Source organism: Ursus americanus, chromosome 31, assembly GCF_024610735.1.
Source record: "Ursus americanus isolate L20-20 chromosome 31, mUrsAme1.1.p, whole genome shotgun sequence".
Taxonomy (NCBI): domain Eukaryota; kingdom Metazoa; phylum Chordata; class Mammalia; order Carnivora; family Ursidae; genus Ursus; species Ursus americanus.
In genome coordinates, this window is record NC_142157.1 from 17,739,948 (window position 1) to 17,758,464 (window position 18,517).

Consider the following 18,517-nt stretch of genomic DNA (forward strand, 5'->3'; position numbering starts at 1 on the left):
AGGAAATAAAGATCACAACTGAAGTAAATGAATTAGAGACTAAAAGACAATAGAAAAAAATCAATGAAACTAAGACCTAGTTCTTTGAAAGACAAAATTGACAAACCTTTAACTAGGCCCACCAAGAAAAAAGAGAAGACTCAAAATCAGAAATGAAACAGGAGACATTATATCTTGTACCACAGAAATATAAAGGGCCATAAGAGACTATGAACAGTTATATACCAACAAATTGGACAACCTCCAAGAAGTGGATGTTCCTAGAAACATATAACTGACCAAGACTGAATCATGAAGAAATAGAAAATCTGAGGGATGTCTGGCTGGCTCAGTTGGTAGAACATGTGACTCTTGATCTTGGGGTTGTGAGTTCAAGCCCCATGTTGGATGCAGAGCTTGCTTAAAAAAAAAAAAAAGAAATAGTAAATCTGAACAGACTGATTACTAGTAAGAACATTGAATTAGTAATCAAAAAATCTGCCAACAAACAGAAGTCCAGAACCCGATGGTTTCACTGGTGAATTCTACCAAAAATTCAAAGAGGAATTAATACCAATCCTTCTTAAACTTTTAAAAAGTAATAATAATAATAAAATACCTTGATACCAAAACCAGACAAGGATTGGACAAGAAAAAATTACAAGCCAATATCCCTCATGAACATAGATGCAAAAATCCTCAACAGAATATTAGCAAACCAGATTCAGCAATATACCAAAAGTACCATACACCATGATCCAGTGTGATTTATACCAGGGATGCAAGGACAGTTCAACATAACAGAGGCCATAGATGACAAGCCCACAGCTAACATCATACTCAACAGTGAAGGCTTTTCCTCTAAGATTAGGAGCAAAACTAGGATACCAACTTTCACCACTCTTATTTAACATAATGTTGGAAGTACTTGTCAGAGCAATTAGGCAAGAAAAAGAAATAAAAGTCATCCAGATTGGAAAGGAGGAAGTAAAGCTGTCACTTTTGTAGATGGCGTGGTATTATATATTTTTAAACCCTAAAGATTCCACCAATTAACTGTTAGAACCAACCAATGAATTCAGTAAGGTTTCAGGACATAAAAATCAGTTATACAAAAAGAATAAAATATCTAAGAATAAATTTAACCATAGAGGTAAAAGACCTGTATACCATCTATTAACAAAGATGAAAGAAACTGAAGAAGGCACAAATAAATGGAAAGATATACCATACTCATAGATTGGAAGAATTAATATTGTTAAAATGTCCATACTATGCAAAGCAATCTGTAGATTCAGTACAATCATAGTAAAATTCCAATGGCATTTTTCACAGAAATAGAACAAACAATCCTAAAATATGTATGGAACCACAAAAGACACTGAATAGCCAAAGCAGTCTTGAGAAAGAAAACTGTAGGCATCACGCTCCCTGGTTTCAAACTATTACAAAACTGTAGTAATCAAAATACCATAGTATTGGCATGAAAAAGACTCATAGAACAATGCAACAAAATAAAAAGCCCAGGAATAAACCCACACATATGTGGTCAATTAATTTATGAGAAAGGAGCCAAGAATATACAATGGAGAAAGGAAAGTCTCTTCAGCAAATGGTGTTGTTTCCCAACAGCCACATGCAAAAGAATGAATCTGGACTGCCATCTTACATCATACAAAAATTAATTCAAAATGGATTAAAGACTTGAACATAAGACCTGAAACCATAAAACTCCTAGAAGAAAACACAGATGGTAAGCTCCAAGACAAGGCACATAGATACAGAGAACAAACTGGTGGTTGCCAGAGGGAGGGGATGGGCAAAGTGGGTAAAGGGAGTCAAAAGGTACAAACTTCCAGTTTAAAATAGGTATAGAGACGTAATACACAATACGGTGACTATCATTATTATGGTATTGCACATTTGAAAGTTGCTAAGAGAACAGATCTTAGAAGTTTTTATCAAAAGGAAAAAATTTGTAACTATGTATGGTGATTGATTTAATTAGACTTACTGTGGTGACCAATTTGCAATATATACAAATGGCAAATCGTTATGTTATACATCTGAAACTAACATAATGTTATATATCAATTATACTTCAATAAAAGTGTATCTACATCATAGGTAGCTGGATTAAGAGCATGTGGGAACTCCATACTATTTTTACAACTTCTCTATAAGTCTGAAATTATTTCAAACTAAAAGGAATTTAAATGAAAATATAAGTTACAGAATGGAAGAAAATATTCATAAAACATTTCTGACAAAGATCTTCTGTCCACAAACAAAGAATTCTTAATCAGTTAACAAATAAGCAAGATATAAACATACAGTCATTAAAGTAGATATTCAGTTGGTCAGTAAACACATGTAAATGTAAACATATGTAAACTAGATCATTTGTAATGTGGGAAATGCAAATTATTACCAAAACACATTTCATTCCCACCAGGCTGGTCAAAACTAAAACAACTGGTAATATCAAGTGTGAGTGAGGACCTAGAGGGAACGCTTCATACATTGCTGGTTAGAATGTAAAACAATACAACTTGTTTGGAAAAATACTTAGTTTCTTATAAAATGAAATGTATACTTTCCCTATGATCTAGCAATTCCACCACCAGCTATTTATCCAAGAGGAATTAAAACATATGACTATTAAGACAGGTATAAATAAATATCCATAGCAGCCGTAGTCATAACACACGATAACCAACAGCTGGCAGCTACCCAAATGTCCATCAGTAGGAGAATGGATAAACAAATTGGGATACGAGTCTTTTTTCTGATATGTGTTGTGGAATATTTGCTCACAGTTTGTGGCTTTCCTTTTCATTTTTTAAATAGTTTCTTTGAAAGGCCAAAGTTTAATTTTAGCAAAATCCAAATATTTGTGGTTTTACCATTTTAAAGTTATTATTTATATATAAATGGTATTCTGATGCTGACAGAAAATTGCCAAAACCTCTACAGTGAAGGAGTCTCTGGGGGGCATTAACAGGAGTGTCGGTTATTTTGCAAATTTGGATGGATTCTAGAGCCTTTTAAAGGGGACCCCCACTCAAGAAGAGCCAGTTTGCAAATAACAGCATAAAAGGACTTAAGTACAATACATAAAGGAGAAATGTGTTTCCTCCAGAACCCAAAAGGCCTAAAAGAAGTTGTGGGTCTGAGAGAATCAAGAGCTGTTTCTTCACAGCATCATGAGTAGAGCCATCTGTTTACCAGTTAATTTTCAAGACTTTAACCCCGGTTGCAGGACCTCACACTAAGTATGAGGCAGTGGCCCCTTTTCTTTTTGTGAGCTCCTAAATAAGTAGGTCAAACGAATCTCCTCAGGGGACGAAGTCACCAATGTAATGTCATACTTGTTGTCCTGGAGAAAGCAGGATGTAGTTAAGATCTTGCCCTTAAAGATTGTGTGCAATGACAAGGCTGTTGAGGCTCCCCATGGTAGCTGGGTAGAAGTATATCGTACGTTGGAGGTGAGGCAGACTGCAGTCAGGGGGCACCTAGATGATATAGTTGGTTAAGCATCCAGCTCTTGGTTTTGGCTCAGGATCGTGAGATCAAACCCCACATCAGGCCCCACTCTGAGCCTCGAGGTCTGCTTGGGTTTCCCTCTCCCTCTCTCTCTGCCTCTTCCCTGCCCCCCCCCAGCTTGCTCTCTCTCTTTCTAAAATCAATCTTAAAAAAAAAAAAAAAAAACCTGCAATCAAGAGGCTGTTGAAATAGTCACTGAACAAAACATATTCACCAAATCTATAATGGCAAAATATTTACCTTTTGTTGATTGGATAAAGTCAGTAACTGCAATAATACTGACTATAGGAACATTAATGAGGCCCACAGTGTGAAGCTTGAGGTAATCCACCATGAGGCACCATTCATTCTTCCCAAGTTTAAGAGCAGGCCAAATTGAGCTGTTAAATGTCAAAGCAGTGGGGATAATCACCCCTTCTCTAAATGTGTCTTGTATAGTGGGTTTTAATCATTAAAAAGGCCATGTTTTAATATACATTGGACCATATTAACTGTTTTAATGGGAGAGGAGGCCCATGAGGTTCCATTTTATCAAGATAATTTGTAAGTGTCAACTATTTAATTTTATTACTCATCCAGAGAGTCCATGACCACTATGGGATATTTTAGGAGATGGGTACGGCGACCATAAGCAATTTAGGCAAGAGTAGTTCCTGTGGTTAAGGTGAGCATGCCTGTTTGCCCTCTCATCACGTTCAGTAGTTCCCCTAATATTATAGGTGGCACTTTGTTTAAACTTATTGGTATCCCCAATATAACCATAATTTGAGCTCCTGTATTAAAGCCATGAAAGTTTGGCAATTGGTGTATTTCAGCAGATTTTAAATTAATTCAGAACCAGTATTATAGGGGCGCAAAGCCAATCTGTGCTCTTTCATCTTTGTGTTGTATGAATTCTTTAAGTAAATTTCGGATTACCAATTGGGCCTAATTGTGGACTTTTTAGTTGTTGTTTCCTCCGTATTGTAGACTGAATTGTGTTTCCCCCCCTTCACACAGTGGAGACCTAAGACCCAAAGTGACTATTTGGAAATGGGGCCTTTAAGGAGGTAATTAAGGTTAAATGAGGTCATAAGAGTGGGGCCCTAATCTGGTAGGAATGATGTCCTTATAAGAAGAGAAAGAAAGACCAGGGATCTCTTTCTCTTTTTCTTCTACCCACATACAGAGGAAAGGCCATCTACAAACCAGGAAGAGAGACCTCACCAGAAACAATTCTGATGGCACCTTAATCTTGGACTTCTAGCCTCTGGAACTATGGGACAGTAGATTTCTATCTAAGCCACTGAGCCTGTGGTATTTTATCATAGCCACCCTAACAAACCAATGGACTCCCCCTGCGTCTGGGTTTCTTTTTCTTCTTTCCTGCTACTGGGGGTGGTTACTAGATTTATTTCAGAGAGGTCTTCTGTACACTGCTGATATTTATTAATTTCTTCCTTCAGAGAGACTCAAATCAATATCATCAGGATTAGGGCTCTTCCCCCTGACAGTGGCTGAATGAATGCCTTGGCTGTGCCACTGGTATTCTGTGGGTGTTTTTCCCTATAACCTTGAGGATCAAGATCTTTCTGGGGTCAGAGAAATAGGCAGCAGAAGCTACAGAAGAATTTTATAGGGTCCTCCTGAGCCATGTGCCTTTAGAACAAATCTCAGTAATTCAGCTCTTCAAATAATACCTTTTTTCTTCCACACACAAATGACCACGCAGTGGGCCTATGTATTGTAGAAGCTGCAAGTCTTTTCCCCTAAGCCCTCTATAGAATAGGGGCTAACATCTGATTGAGACATACAACCAGTCATTCGATCACAGGATGAGTCTTTCCTGAATCTAGTATCAGTCATGGCTTATGATGGAATTGCAACACGCAATTCAATGTAAGACACATAAGACAGGTTTGAGCTGAGACATATGACTCAAGGCAACCTAAAGGAGGGCCCAATCCCATACTCCTCTCCCTAAACACCAGTTATTGAGACTTCCACCTTAAGTTGGCTGAGTCATAACAGAGGCTTTGAAGAGCTCAGCAAATGTAGCACCAAACCACAGAGCCAATTAACAAACTGAAGCAGGAGAACAGAGTCCCTCAGCCAGCAGCAGTGGTCCTCCTCTAGACACCCTGCTTCCAATACCAATTGTGCGGCCACCTTGCAGGGACAGGATGGACCCCCTCCACACCCAAATTTGGCTCAGATAGTTAAAACTGATGATGTTACATACACAGACACCAAGAGTATACAAAATTCGGTTTGTTATATAATAAGGCTCTCCGAGGCAAACAGGGCAGACTTCCCGTATTAGCCCAAAAGGGCTTGAGAGAACAAGGAAAAGGAGACTGGCTTGGAATTTTTCATTGTGCTTTAGAGTGGGGCTGGGGTGAGGGTTCTTGTGCACAGGGAGGTCCCAGTCTCCTGGGCTTTCGTAACAGCTTGCCCAGATGGAGGGCACGAAGGGAAGAGGGAAGAGTGAGACTTCAAAGCTATCAGCAATCAAACATCATAAAATGGAGTCAGCTCTTCTGTACAATATTAAATTATTGTGAATGGATGATTCTAGTACATACTATTTAGGTTAGAATATGAATAATGTAATGTGTGTTTCACCATTTTAAATAAGACTTCGTAAATTTTTTCACATGAAATTATATTATTGGTAAATAGAGTACTTCGATCACATTTGTTTATCATTAGTCCCTTCTAAATCCTCACAAAATGAGAATAAAGGAATAAAAAAGGCATAAAACCTGCGACAAACAGAATAGAAGAGACAGCTATAGCAGTCAGGGAATGTTAATGAAATTTTATAAAATGGGGAGCAGTAGATAATTACCAGCATCTTAGGCCTTACCTCTCCCCAGTCTGCTCTTGCAGGTGACTGACTCATGTCACAGAAGCCCAGAAGAGCTCAGGAATTAAAGGTGTGGGGTAGGACAAGAGGACTGGGTAAAAAACTGTGCAAGGAGTAGTTTGATATCTCCCTCCAGATCTTTCCCCCAACCTGAATTTGTTATGTAACAGTGTTCTAAAGAAAGGAATAAATATGGGCAGGAAATCTTTATTGAAAAACAGCCTGAGGATCGCCAGTCTAAGGGTTCAATTATGCAAACCTCCAGTAACTACTCCCTCAGCCTTTCTCAAGCAGGGTTTAACGAGAGAATTATGCCCTACTGCCCTATGCATCTATTATGTGTAATGAACTAACTTCTCTCCTATGCTATGTACCATCCTTGAGAGAATTTTAAAAATGTCATTTAAATAGTTTTCTGTATCTTATGGTTCAGACAAGGATCCCCAGTTGAGAAAGAGTCCCCAAAATACTACATCAAAAATACTGCTTTCCTAGGAAATACAAAGATTAGTACTATCTTTAGAGACTTGAGAAAGTCTTATCACATCCCCATATTAGTCCATATCACAAATTTAATTAGAAATTGATGCCAGGGGGCACCTAGGTGACTCAATCGATTAAGCGTCCAACTCTTAGTTTTGACTCAGGTCGTGATCTTGGGGCTGTGGAGTCTAGCCCTGCATCTGGCTCCATGCTCTGCTCAGAGTCTGCTTGAAATTCTTTCTCTCTCCCTCCTCTCTGCCCTTTCACACCTTCCCCTCCCCCACTCAAGTATGCATATGTGCTTTCTCTCTATAAAATAGATAGATGATAGACAGACAAAATCTTTAAAAAATGAAAGAAAAAGAAATTCATGCCAGTCCCAGCTGTGGTTCTGGATGTGGTCATCTTGGGCCAGCTTTGTCCCTCCACCTGATTTCACTATTACCTATAAGGACACCAACTCTTTGGGAGTCTTCTCTTCCAGGTTTCAGCTGTCAACACTGTTAATAACACTGCACTAGCACTTGCAGTCCTCCTCCACCCACACCTTTGTAAATAAACTCCCCAAAACACAAAATAAAGTACATAACCAACTGAAGGGAAAAAATCCCTTCAGAAATCAATCCCATCTACAATTGCATCAAAAAGAATAAAATACCTAGAAATAAATTTAGCCAAGGAAGTGAAAGACCTTACACTGAAAACTGTAAGACATTCATGAAAAGAAATTAAGATGACACAAATAAACGGGAAGATACTCTGTGCTCATGGACTGGAAGAATATTGCTAAAATGACCATCCTACTTAAAGCAATCTATAAATTCAGTGCAATCCCTATCAAAATCTCAGTGGCATTTTTCACAGAACAGAATGATTTTAAAATTTGTATGGAACCACAAAGACCCTGAATGGCCAAAGCAGTCTTGAGAAAGAACAAAGGTAAAGGCATCATGGTCCCTGATTTCAAACTGTATTACAAAGATATAATCATCAAAACAGAATGGTATTGGCATAAAAGCAGATACACAGATTAGTGGAATAAAGAGGCCAGAAATAAGCCCACACATATATATGGTTAATTAATTTATGATAAGCCAATGGAGAAAGGGTAGACCCTTCAATAAATGTTGTGGGGGACAAGTGGACAGCCACATGCAAAAGAATGAATTTGGACCACTATCTTACACCATTTACACTTAAAGTGGATTGAAGACTTGAATCTAGGGTTCCATAGGGGAGTGGCAAGAGGACCCCAGAGAGCCCTGAGCAGCCTCGCCACCTCCAGTGGCCTAGTTACCATCACACCCCGGGAGGAGCCACAGCTGGCCCCAGCCACCATCACTGCAAACATGAGCAGCCGCCCAGCACCCCCACCCTCGGCGCTGCAGACACCAAGCCCCACACCACCGCAGTGGCCTCACATCACTGGCGCCTGTCAGCAGAGACAAGATCATCACAAGGAAGGTTGTGGGAACAGTAAAATGGCTCAGTGTACGAAAAGGAAATTGTTTCAACAGGAATGACACCAAGGAAGATGTATTTGTGAGCCAGACTACCATAAAGAAGATTAACCCCAGGATGTACCTTCACAGTGTAGGAGATGGAGAGACTGTGGAGTTTGATGAATGAGAAAAGGTTTCGGAGGCAGCAAATGTGACAGGCCCTGGTGGATCTCCAGTGTAAAGCAGTATATATGCAGCAGACCTGAACCATTATAGATGCTACCCACGTCACAGGGGTCCTCCACACAATTCCCAGCAGAATTACCGGACTAGTGAGTGGGGGAAAGAAGGATGGATCAGAGAGTGCTCCTGAAGGCCAGGCCCAACAGTGCTGCCCTCCCAAAGGCAAGGGTTCCCACCTTACTACATGCGGAGTTCCCATGGGCATGGACCACGGTCTTCCAACCCTCCTGTGCAGGGAGAGGTGATGGAAGGTGCTGACAACCAGGGTGCAGGAGAACAAGGTAGACCAGTGACACAGAATATGCATCGGGATTATGCACCACGATGCGTATTTTGCAGGGGTCCTCCTCGCCAAAGACACCCTGGAGAGGAGGGCAATGAAAAAGATAAGGAAAATCAAGGAGACGAGACAAGGTCAGCAGCCACCTCAACATGGGTACCTCCACAACTTCAGTTACTGTCACAGATGGCCAGAAAACCCTAAACCACAAGACGGCAAAGAGACAAAAGCAGCCAGTCCACCAGCTGAGAATTCATCCACTCCCTAGGCTGAGCAGGGCAGGGCTAACTAAATGCCAGCTTACCATCTCTGCCATCATCCAGTTTAGTCCAACAAGAAGAAATGAATGCAAAATTCCAGCAATAAGAAATGAACAAAAGTTTGGAGCTAAAGACCTTAAGTGCTTGCTTTTTGCTCATTGATCAGATAAATAGAACTATTGCATTATCTATGCAGCATGGGATTTTTATTATTTTTTTTTAATTTTATTATTTTTACCTAAAGATATCTCTTTTTGGTGATGACAAAGTCTTAAAAAAAAAACTGATTTTTCTCAATGCACCTCTAAAGGTTTTTGAATTGTTTCATATTTGGTCAAGTTGAGATTTTTAAGAACCTCATTTTTAATTTGTAATAAAAGTTTACAACTTGATTTTTTTAAAAAAGTCAACAAATGGCAAACACCAGTTAATAAAGATCTTAGATAATAAAAAATAAAAATTAAAAAAAAGACTTGAACCTCAGACTTGAAGTCTTAAAAATCCTAGAAGAAAAAAAGGCAGTAATCTTCTTGACAAAGGTCTTGGCAATGACTTTCTGGATCTGACACCAAAAGTAAAGGCGACAAAAGCAAAAATAAACAAGTAGGACTACATCAAACTAAAGGGCTTCTGCACAGCAAAGGAAACCATCAACAAAATGAAAAGGCAGTGCACTGAATGGGAGAAAATATTTGCAAATTCTTTATCTGATAAGGGGTTACTATCCAAAACATTAAAGAACTCAGTACAACTCAATAGCAGAAAAACAATCTGATTAAAAATGGACCGGGGCAGGGCAGGGGGGTAGTGGGGGCACCTGGGTGGCACAGTTGGTTGGGCGTCTGCCTTCGGCTCAGGTCATGAACTCCAGGTGCTGGGATCCAGCTCCTAGGATCCAGCCCCAAGTCGGGCTCCCAGCTCTGTGGGGGGTCTGCTCCTCCCTCTGCCTCTGCCTCTCCCCCTGCTTGTGCTTTCTCTCTCTCAAATGAATTTTTTAAAAAAATGGACAGAGGATCTAAATAGATATATCTCCAAAGAAGACATACTGATGGCCAACAAACACATGAAAAGATGCAAGATCACTGATCGTCAGGGAAATGCAAGTCAAAACCACAATGAGATACCCCCTCACACTTGTTAGAATGGCGAGTATCAAAAGGACAAGAAAAAAAAGTGTTGGCAAGGATGTGGAAGAAAAGGAACCTTTGTGCACACTGTTGGTGGGAGGTAAATTGGTGCAGCCGCTATGGAAAACAGTATGGAGATTTCTCAAGAAATTAAAAGTAGAACTACCCTATGATCCAGCAGTTCCATTTCTGGGTACTTATCTGAAGGAACTTGAAAATACTAACTCAAAAAGACATATGCACCTCCATGTTCCCTGCAGCATTATTTACGGTAGCCAAGATATGGAAACAATCTAAGTGTTCGTTGACAGATGAAAGGATAAAGAAAATACGCTGTGTATATGTATGTTTTATGTGTGTGTGTGTGTGTGTGTGTGTGTGTGTGTGTGTCTACACACACACAATTATTCAGCCATAAAAAAAGAAGGAGGGGCGCCTGGGTGGCACAGCGGTTAAGCGTCTGCCTTCGGCTCAGGGCGTGATCCCGGCGTTATGGGATCGAGCCCCACATCAGGCTCCTCCGCTATGAGCCTGCTTCTTCCTCTCCCACTCCCCCTGCTTGTGTTCCCTCTCTCGCTGGCTGTCTCTATCTCTGTCAAATAAATAAATAAAATCTTTAAAAAAAAATAAAAATAAAAAAATAAAAATAAAAATAAAAAAAGAAGGAATTCTTGCCATTTGTGACAACATGGCTGGACCTTGAGGGCATTATGCTAAGTGAAATAAGTCAGAGTAAGGCAAATACCCTATGATCTCATTTATATTGGAATCTAAAAACAAACAAAAAACCATGCTCATAGATACAGAGAACAGATTGGTAGTTGCCAGAGGGAGAGGGTAGGGAGTAGGTGAAATGGATGAAGGAGTTCAAAAGGTACAAACTTCTAGTTATGAAATAAGTCGTGGGATATAATTTACAGCATGACAACTGTAGTTAATACTGTATTGCATATTTGAAAGTTGCCAAGAGTAAATCTTAAAAGTTCTTATCAGATACCACCTCAAACCTGTCAGAATGGGTAAAATTAACAACACAAGAAACAACAGGTGTTAGCAAGAATGTGGAGAAAGGGGAACCCCCTTGCACTGGTGGTGAGAATGCGAACTGGTGCAGCCACTCTGGAAGACAGTATGGAGTTTCCTCAAAAAGTTAAAAATAGAGCTACCCTATGATCCGGCAATTACACTATTAGGTATTTACCCAAAGGATACAAAAATACTGATTCACAGGGGTATATGCACCCCAGTGTTTATGGCAGCATTATCAATGATAGCCAGACTTTGGAGAGAGCGCAAATATCCATAAGAAGATGTGGTATAGGGATGCTTCAGTGGGTCAGTCGGTTGAACATCTGCCTTCCGCTGGGGTCATGATCCCAGGGTCTTGGGATTGAGTCCTGCATCAGGCTCCTTGCTCATTGGGGAGCCTGCTTCTCCCTCTGCTTGCTTCTCACTCTGCCTGCTGCTCCCCCTGCTTATGCTCTCTTTCTCTGACAAATAAATAAAATATTTAAAAAAGAAAAGAAGATGTGGTATATTGGGGCACCTGGGTGACTCAGTTGGTTAAGCATCTGCCTTTGGCTCAGGTATGATCCCAGGGTCCTGGGATTGAGCCCCAGTTGGGCTCCCTGCTCAGCGGGGAGTCTGCTTCTCCCTCTCCCGCTGCTTGTGCGTGCTCTCTCTAATAAATAAATAAAATCTTTAAAAAATGTTTTTTAAATTTTAAAGAGTGTGTGTGTATATATACACACATATATATGTATATACACAGACACATGGACTATTACTCAGCCATCAAAAAGAATGAAATCTTACCATTTGCAAGGACGTGGATGGAGCTAGAGTATATTATGCTAAGTGAAATAAGTCAGAGAAAGACAAATACCAAATGATTTCACTCGTATGTGGAATTTAAGAAACAAAACAGATGGAACATATGGGAGGGGAAAAGAAAAGAGGGAAACAAACCATAAGAGACTCTTAAGGATAGAGAACAAACTGTGGGATGATGGAGGGAGGTGGGTAGGGAATGGGCTAGATGGGGCATGGGTATTAAGGAGGGCACTTGTTATGATTAGCGCTGAGGTTGTATGTAAGTGATGAATCACTGAATTCTACTCCTGAAACCAATATTGCACAGTATGTTAACTGAATAGAATTTAAATTTAAAAAATTCTTAAAGTTCTCATCACAAGAAAACAAAATTCTATCACTATATATGTTGACATGTTAACTAGACATCATTTCTTAATGCAGTTGACTCTTGAACAAGGTGGGGGTCAGGGGTGCCAACACTCCCCACCTTGTGCTCAGTTGAAAACCCCCTTATAACTTTTGACTCCCCCAAAACTACAAATAGCCTACTATTGCCCAGAAGCCTAACTGATAATATAAACAGTTAACACATATTTTGGGGACGTCTGGGTGGCTCAGTCAATTGGCCCACATAGGTGGTCTTTGCTCAGCAGGGCGCCTGCTTCTCCCTCTCCCTCTGCCTGCCACTCCCCTTGCTTGTGTGCCCTCTAATAAATTTAAAAAATCTTTTTAAAAAAACATTTTGTATGTATTATATATTCCTACAATAAAGTTAGAGAACAAATGTTATTAAAATCATTTACAGTAAAGTATTTAAAGAAAATTTGTATGCAGGTGGACCCATGCAGTTATTCATGTTATTCAACCAAGGGTCAACTATATATACAAATATCAAATCATTATGTTGTACATCTGAAACTAATGGAATGTTGTATGTAATTATACCTCAATTTAAAAAAAAAAAAGAAAAAGTCCCTCCAGGGACACCTGGGTGGCTCAGGCGGTGAAGCATCTGCCTTCAGCTCAGGTCATGATTTCAGGGTGATGGGATCAAAGCCTCGCATCAGTCTCCACACTCAGTGGGGGATCTGCTCGAGTTTCTCTCCCTCTCCCTCTGATCCTCCTTCCCCCAGTGTCTCAAATAAATAAATCTTTAAAAAAAAAAAATTCCTCCAGTAGTTTATGTGTCATGCAGAATAAAGGAGCCAGAATCCTTGCAGTGGCCTCTAAGTCCTTATGTGACTTTACCTTCTCACCTCTCTGGCCTCATCTCCTGTCCCTGCCCCCTTGCTTGCTTTGCTGCAGCCACCCTGGTCATCTCATCCTAGACATGCTAGTCAGACATCCTAGACACGCTCCCACCTCAAGCCCTTTACAATGTGCTGTTTCCTATCTCAGAGTAACCTTGCTGTATTGTATTTTACTGTGTATCAAATCACCACATTTAATGGCATAAAATATTTTCTAAAGGAATGGATCAAACATCCTTGTGTCCATTTCTCCAGGGGGATTTATTTACTGTTGCTCCCCAAAGAGGAAGTAAAAAGGAATTTGAACTACATGCATTGCCTTAAGCAAAGTTTCTCAAACTATCTGTAGTAAAGAACCAGGTTTAAAATATTTTTAGTTTGTTAAGGGGGGGTTGGAGAAGACGTGAGTTGGGGGAGGGGGTAGGAGGAGAGGGAGAAAATTCTCAAGCAGATTTCCTGCTGGGCATGGAGCCCAGTGTGGGGCTCGATCTCACAACCCATGAGATCATGACCTGAGCTGAAATCAAGAGTCAGTCACTCAACCCACTGAGCCACCCAGGCAGCCCAGTTTAGAGTATTTGTATTTCCATCTGTTGCTGACCAATCTGTAGTCCTATTGTGCCTAACAAGAATGCAGCTCACATTTAATGTGACCCCCCATGGTAGTTTGACATCTCACTGGCTTATATTCTGTTTAGAAGAAGAGTTTATTGCTCACTTACTTGGTTGTTGTGGCAGTTGTAATTTGCTGGTTCTAACGCTTACTTCAAGTTTCTGGACTGACTTTGTCACAGACGGGTAACAAACTGTTGGCAGAGTGGCACCAGGCCATGGACCACACTTTAGGGTCACTGGTCCAGAGGAGACCTCCCTTTTTGGGAAGGTAGCTAACTCATAGATGAGGAGACCTTTCTGGGCACAACATGAAGTGATTTGTGTGGGTCACAACCTTAGAACAACAGTTTGGGAGAAGTTACAAGATTTTCTTTAAAGAAGCATTTCTCCTGCTAAGAGTGAAAAGACATTTGAAGTGATTTTTTTAACTTTTGTTGTTTGGTTGTCTTTACATACAATTTATCAATATATATAGTCAAGGGCACTTAACTGCTCAGTTTTTAAATTGGAAAGGAAAACTGTAGAGGTGAACGTCAGATATACATTCTGAAACACAAAGTCAGTATAGAACATGGAGTTGGAAGGTAGCAGATTATTAGATATACCATCCACATTATTAGGTACACATTATTAGATCTATCTGATATTTTAAGTGGGTGATGCTATTTGCAAGGACATTATTTCTTAAATAAAATTTCTGAGAATTTATGAGTTAAGCTGAATCTACTAAAAATTGTTGAATCCAAAATCATAACTTATGTAATTGTATAAAATAATGATCATTAGTAGGTCATTTCAATAGAAATATTCATTAGGGAGTTTCAATATCAGATAGAAATGGACCTTTTGTCTTTAAAGAAAATAAATACATATAAAATTTCTTCTAATTTGGCCATAAGTTTTCAGTACCTAATAAATTGCATGATACTCAGTAATTAACATTTTATGGTCTACAGCTGTGAGGGGGAAGGTACGTGTAGGGTACTCAAAAAATAGAGTGTGCTTTCCCGTACAGCCTCCAACTCCTCTCCCCCAAGAACAGTAAGGATTTTCAAAGGCATCAAATCTTTGAACATATGTGGTTTTATGACAAAAATCTATCCCAAAGGGATAAGATTTGAGAATACAATTTAAATTTTCATATCAGCTCTTACTTCAGTAGATATATTTTTGAGGTCATTACATAAAAATATTGAATAATTTGAAAACTTACTTTTTATTTTTTATTCAGTATGGAGATTTATTCCCAGAGCGGGGCTTTTCTGATGCAAAATTGGAATGCTTGTGTAGTCACAACAGCTGTCCCCACACCATGTGGTGTCTTCCATTACTTTACTGTAGAGATGAATTTTTGGCCCAGTGTCTCAGTAATATTGGACACACATGGTTTTAAGTGGCAAAGCAGTATGCTTATGCATTCATTTGACTTTCACAGCTACAGTTGGCTCCAGATTAGAACAAGGAGAATACATTCACACCATGGCCACCCTCATGGCTGCTGTAGTAGCTGGATCACAGTAGGCTCTGTTGCTTCTAAAGACACAACTAACTATTGCTGAGGAATTACACATTCACCAAAGTGCCTTACAGCTGTAGGAGAGAGAATCATGAATTGCTAAAAGGATTCTTTCAAAGATTGCAGATTATGGGCCTAGTTATTATCGATCCAGGTTTTTTTAATATTAATAATGAAAATCACAGCCATGAAATAACTATGAAACTAAAAGGAAAGATTGTCATAGCAATACATGATTTTTCAGAATAGCAGTCCAAATACTTAAAATTTTTCCTTCCCAGAAAAAAAGTGGCACTGTACTTTAAGACTCATTAACAAAGAATTAAAATCTGATTGATTTTTAATGCCCATTATTCATGTATGCAGCATATTCGGAAAGTCAATCACTAAAAAACAAATTATTTTAAAGAATTAGTTGACTATGTGAAACACTGGCTTATAGTATTGATATCTTAGCTTTGCTACAAAAGTTTGGATGGCTAATACAGCGAGATGACTTGATTTAATGTGAAGTTGCATTGTTAAACTATGTAGTTTGAATACTATATCTCTGTGCGGTGTCAACCTCATGCTCTCCATGATATGACTTCTACCATAAACTTAAATGCTTAGTTCTTTTGCATTTCTGAAGCCGATTGGTATAGTTATTAAAGTTTCAGCTTTTTTAGAAATAAAAGTATTTCCTCAGAAATCCACTTATGTCCCTCTAATGTCTGAATAATAATTTTTCCCCTAAATAAAGTTAAAACAACAAGCAAAAAGAACCTTCAGTGTAAATTTTCGAATTATCGGATATGGAGCATTAGATTTCTGATATTCATTAAATATCGAAGAAATTCTGACCATACCCTATGTAGGCTACCTTTTTATAGAAGCGAATTTATGCATGTATCGGACGGGTTGTACTGATGAATATGTTTGAGGCTTTCAGCTTTTAGTGGATACAAAATAGAATGATTGATCAAATCCTCCCTACTATTGGCTATTATTTACTGACTCTTAAGTGGCAGGTTGTATTTATGCCAATTTATCTGCTTCAGGGAACATTCTTGATAGCAGAACAAAGTGAATAAAAGTAGTTTGCTTTGCAAATGAATGCAAATGGAAGAGCCTTTCGGAAAGCCCTTTAACAGGGGCAGTGCACTTTGATTATGAGTGAAGCTGCCATTTGGACATGGTGAAAAGAGCACGCTTGAACCATTGATTGGGGGAGACAGTAAAAAGTCAGGAAGGGCCCCGTTAAGCTTGCAGTGAGGCAGGCGGATGTCAGTGTGGTTAGAGCACAGTGGGAGAATGACAGGGAGGATTAGTGTCAGGGAGAAGCTTTGCTGTAGCTGTGGAGATAGTCCCTGGGGTCACTCACCTCTGACTGTTGTTCTGTGCTGATGGTTCTGTAATGCAAACGGCCTGATGTATGCCTGTTCATTATCGGAAATGGTGATTAGAAAAGGTATTTGTCTCAAAGGTTTCCTTCTTTCTTTTTTTTTCTTTCTTTTTAATTAAAGAAAAGAAGGTGGGCTTCCTCCATTGCTGACTCCTAGAGTATTGTTTAATACCGGAGTGGCTGCCGCCTCTGGTAGGGAATAATTTAGTGCTAAAATCTAATGTAAAATTATTGTAACATGGTTATTTGTTATAAGATAATAGTTTCTTTTCCTTTACTCAGCTTTGGGTTTGACCAAGTAGTAGTGCTGAATAAAATGCAGAGAATATGCTTGCTCTTAGAATTTTTGCTTTTGCAAAAAAGATTTTATAACCTTGAAGGTATTTTTTAATGCAATTTAACAATTAGATCGACTTTTAGAGGCTATTTACCTTCTCAGAAATGAAGTGTTGCTTTGCATGGACTGGATGGTTTAAGTCTTGGTTGTAGGCATTTCTGATTTTCTGTTCCAAGTTTTATAAAATGCTAACATTTGATAAGTTAAACTTCTTGAAAATACATGATTTTTAGAGTTAAATATTACACAGAATGAACAAAAAGTATCTCTTTGTTTCAGTTCTGATTCTAAAGCAGTACATTTACTTGTTTACATTTTGATTTTTACTTATAAGGTGTTTTGTTTAATTATAATTTTTCTTAAAACTTTGAAGACCTTTTACAGTAACCTTACGGGAGGCATCTGTGAGAGCAGGATGACGCACAGTGCATTTCATAGGCTTTGAGCGCGGTTCCTCACATAATGCAAAACTGAATTTTTTTTTTTTTAATGTCTTCAAAAGCCTGGCCTCACAATATTTCTGCTTCCTTATCTGGTATACATAGGAAAATTTAAAAGACTGCTGGAGCTTTGCATTCTTATGTTAAATATGCCACTCAAAGCTTTATCTAAACTATTGGATACATGTTAATAGTATTGTTTTTATAGAAAGCAAATTGCCAATAGTTTGTTTCAGAGACTTATTAAATATTTTAGTGAACATTCTCTAAATTATCTTTTTCTGTAATTTTTGCAGGCACCTGAATGGACAGAAGAGGACCTCAGCCAGCTGACAAGAAGTATGGTTAAGTTCCCAGGAGGGACCCCAGGTCGATGGGAAAAGATTGCCCACGAATTGGGTCGATCGGTGACAGATGTGAGTTCACTCAGATTTGCATTGTATGGAGAGTGACAAACCAGAACAAGCCAACTATGTAGAAGACAGACATAGATGCATCCGACATTCTCTTTGGAGAAAGGCTACAATCCTTTTAGGACCTGGAAGTGAACCATTAATGAAATAAGCAAGAAGCAGATGTCAGCCAGTCCCCTGGTCCACAATTAACAGCTGTGTGAGGAATTCTAGTGTTTAGAGACTTAAGCTACAGTAACCTAATCACAGAAAACAGTGCTGGTTTTTGTGTTTAAAGTGACCCCTTTAGCTGTGGAGAAAATAGTTCTCAGACTGATCAGAATTAGAGAAGTTATATTTCAGCTGGATCTTTTTAACGTTGAAGTACAGATTGCTATAGGTATTTAATCAAGTGGTTTGCATTAATTAAATCAGCAATGTTCTTATTAGGTCTTTTTATTTCAGGGATGGTACCTACCACCCATTTTGACAAGTCGTTTAACCAAAAAAAAAATTATATACGTGAACAAATATATATATATATAGGTGACTGGCTATAA

At 39.0% G+C, this 18,517-nt stretch overlaps 1 protein-coding gene and 1 pseudogene across 2 annotated transcripts in view; both read left to right on the forward strand.

The window, feature by feature from the left end:
* Positions 1–12,207, forward strand: part of LOC148107392 (Y-box-binding protein 1 pseudogene) — a 46,276-nt pseudogene extending 34,069 nt beyond the window's left edge.
* DNAJC1 (DnaJ heat shock protein family (Hsp40) member C1) overlaps positions 1–18,517 on the forward strand; it is a 208,207-nt gene that overhangs the window by 162,949 nt on the left and 26,741 nt on the right. For both annotated transcript variants that reach the window (XM_045787267.2, XM_045787258.2), the window contains one exon: positions 17,862–17,981. In XM_045787267.2, the coding sequence (XP_045643223.1) occupies positions 17,862–17,981 (120 nt within the window). The remainder of the gene's footprint in view (positions 1–17,861; positions 17,982–18,517) is intronic.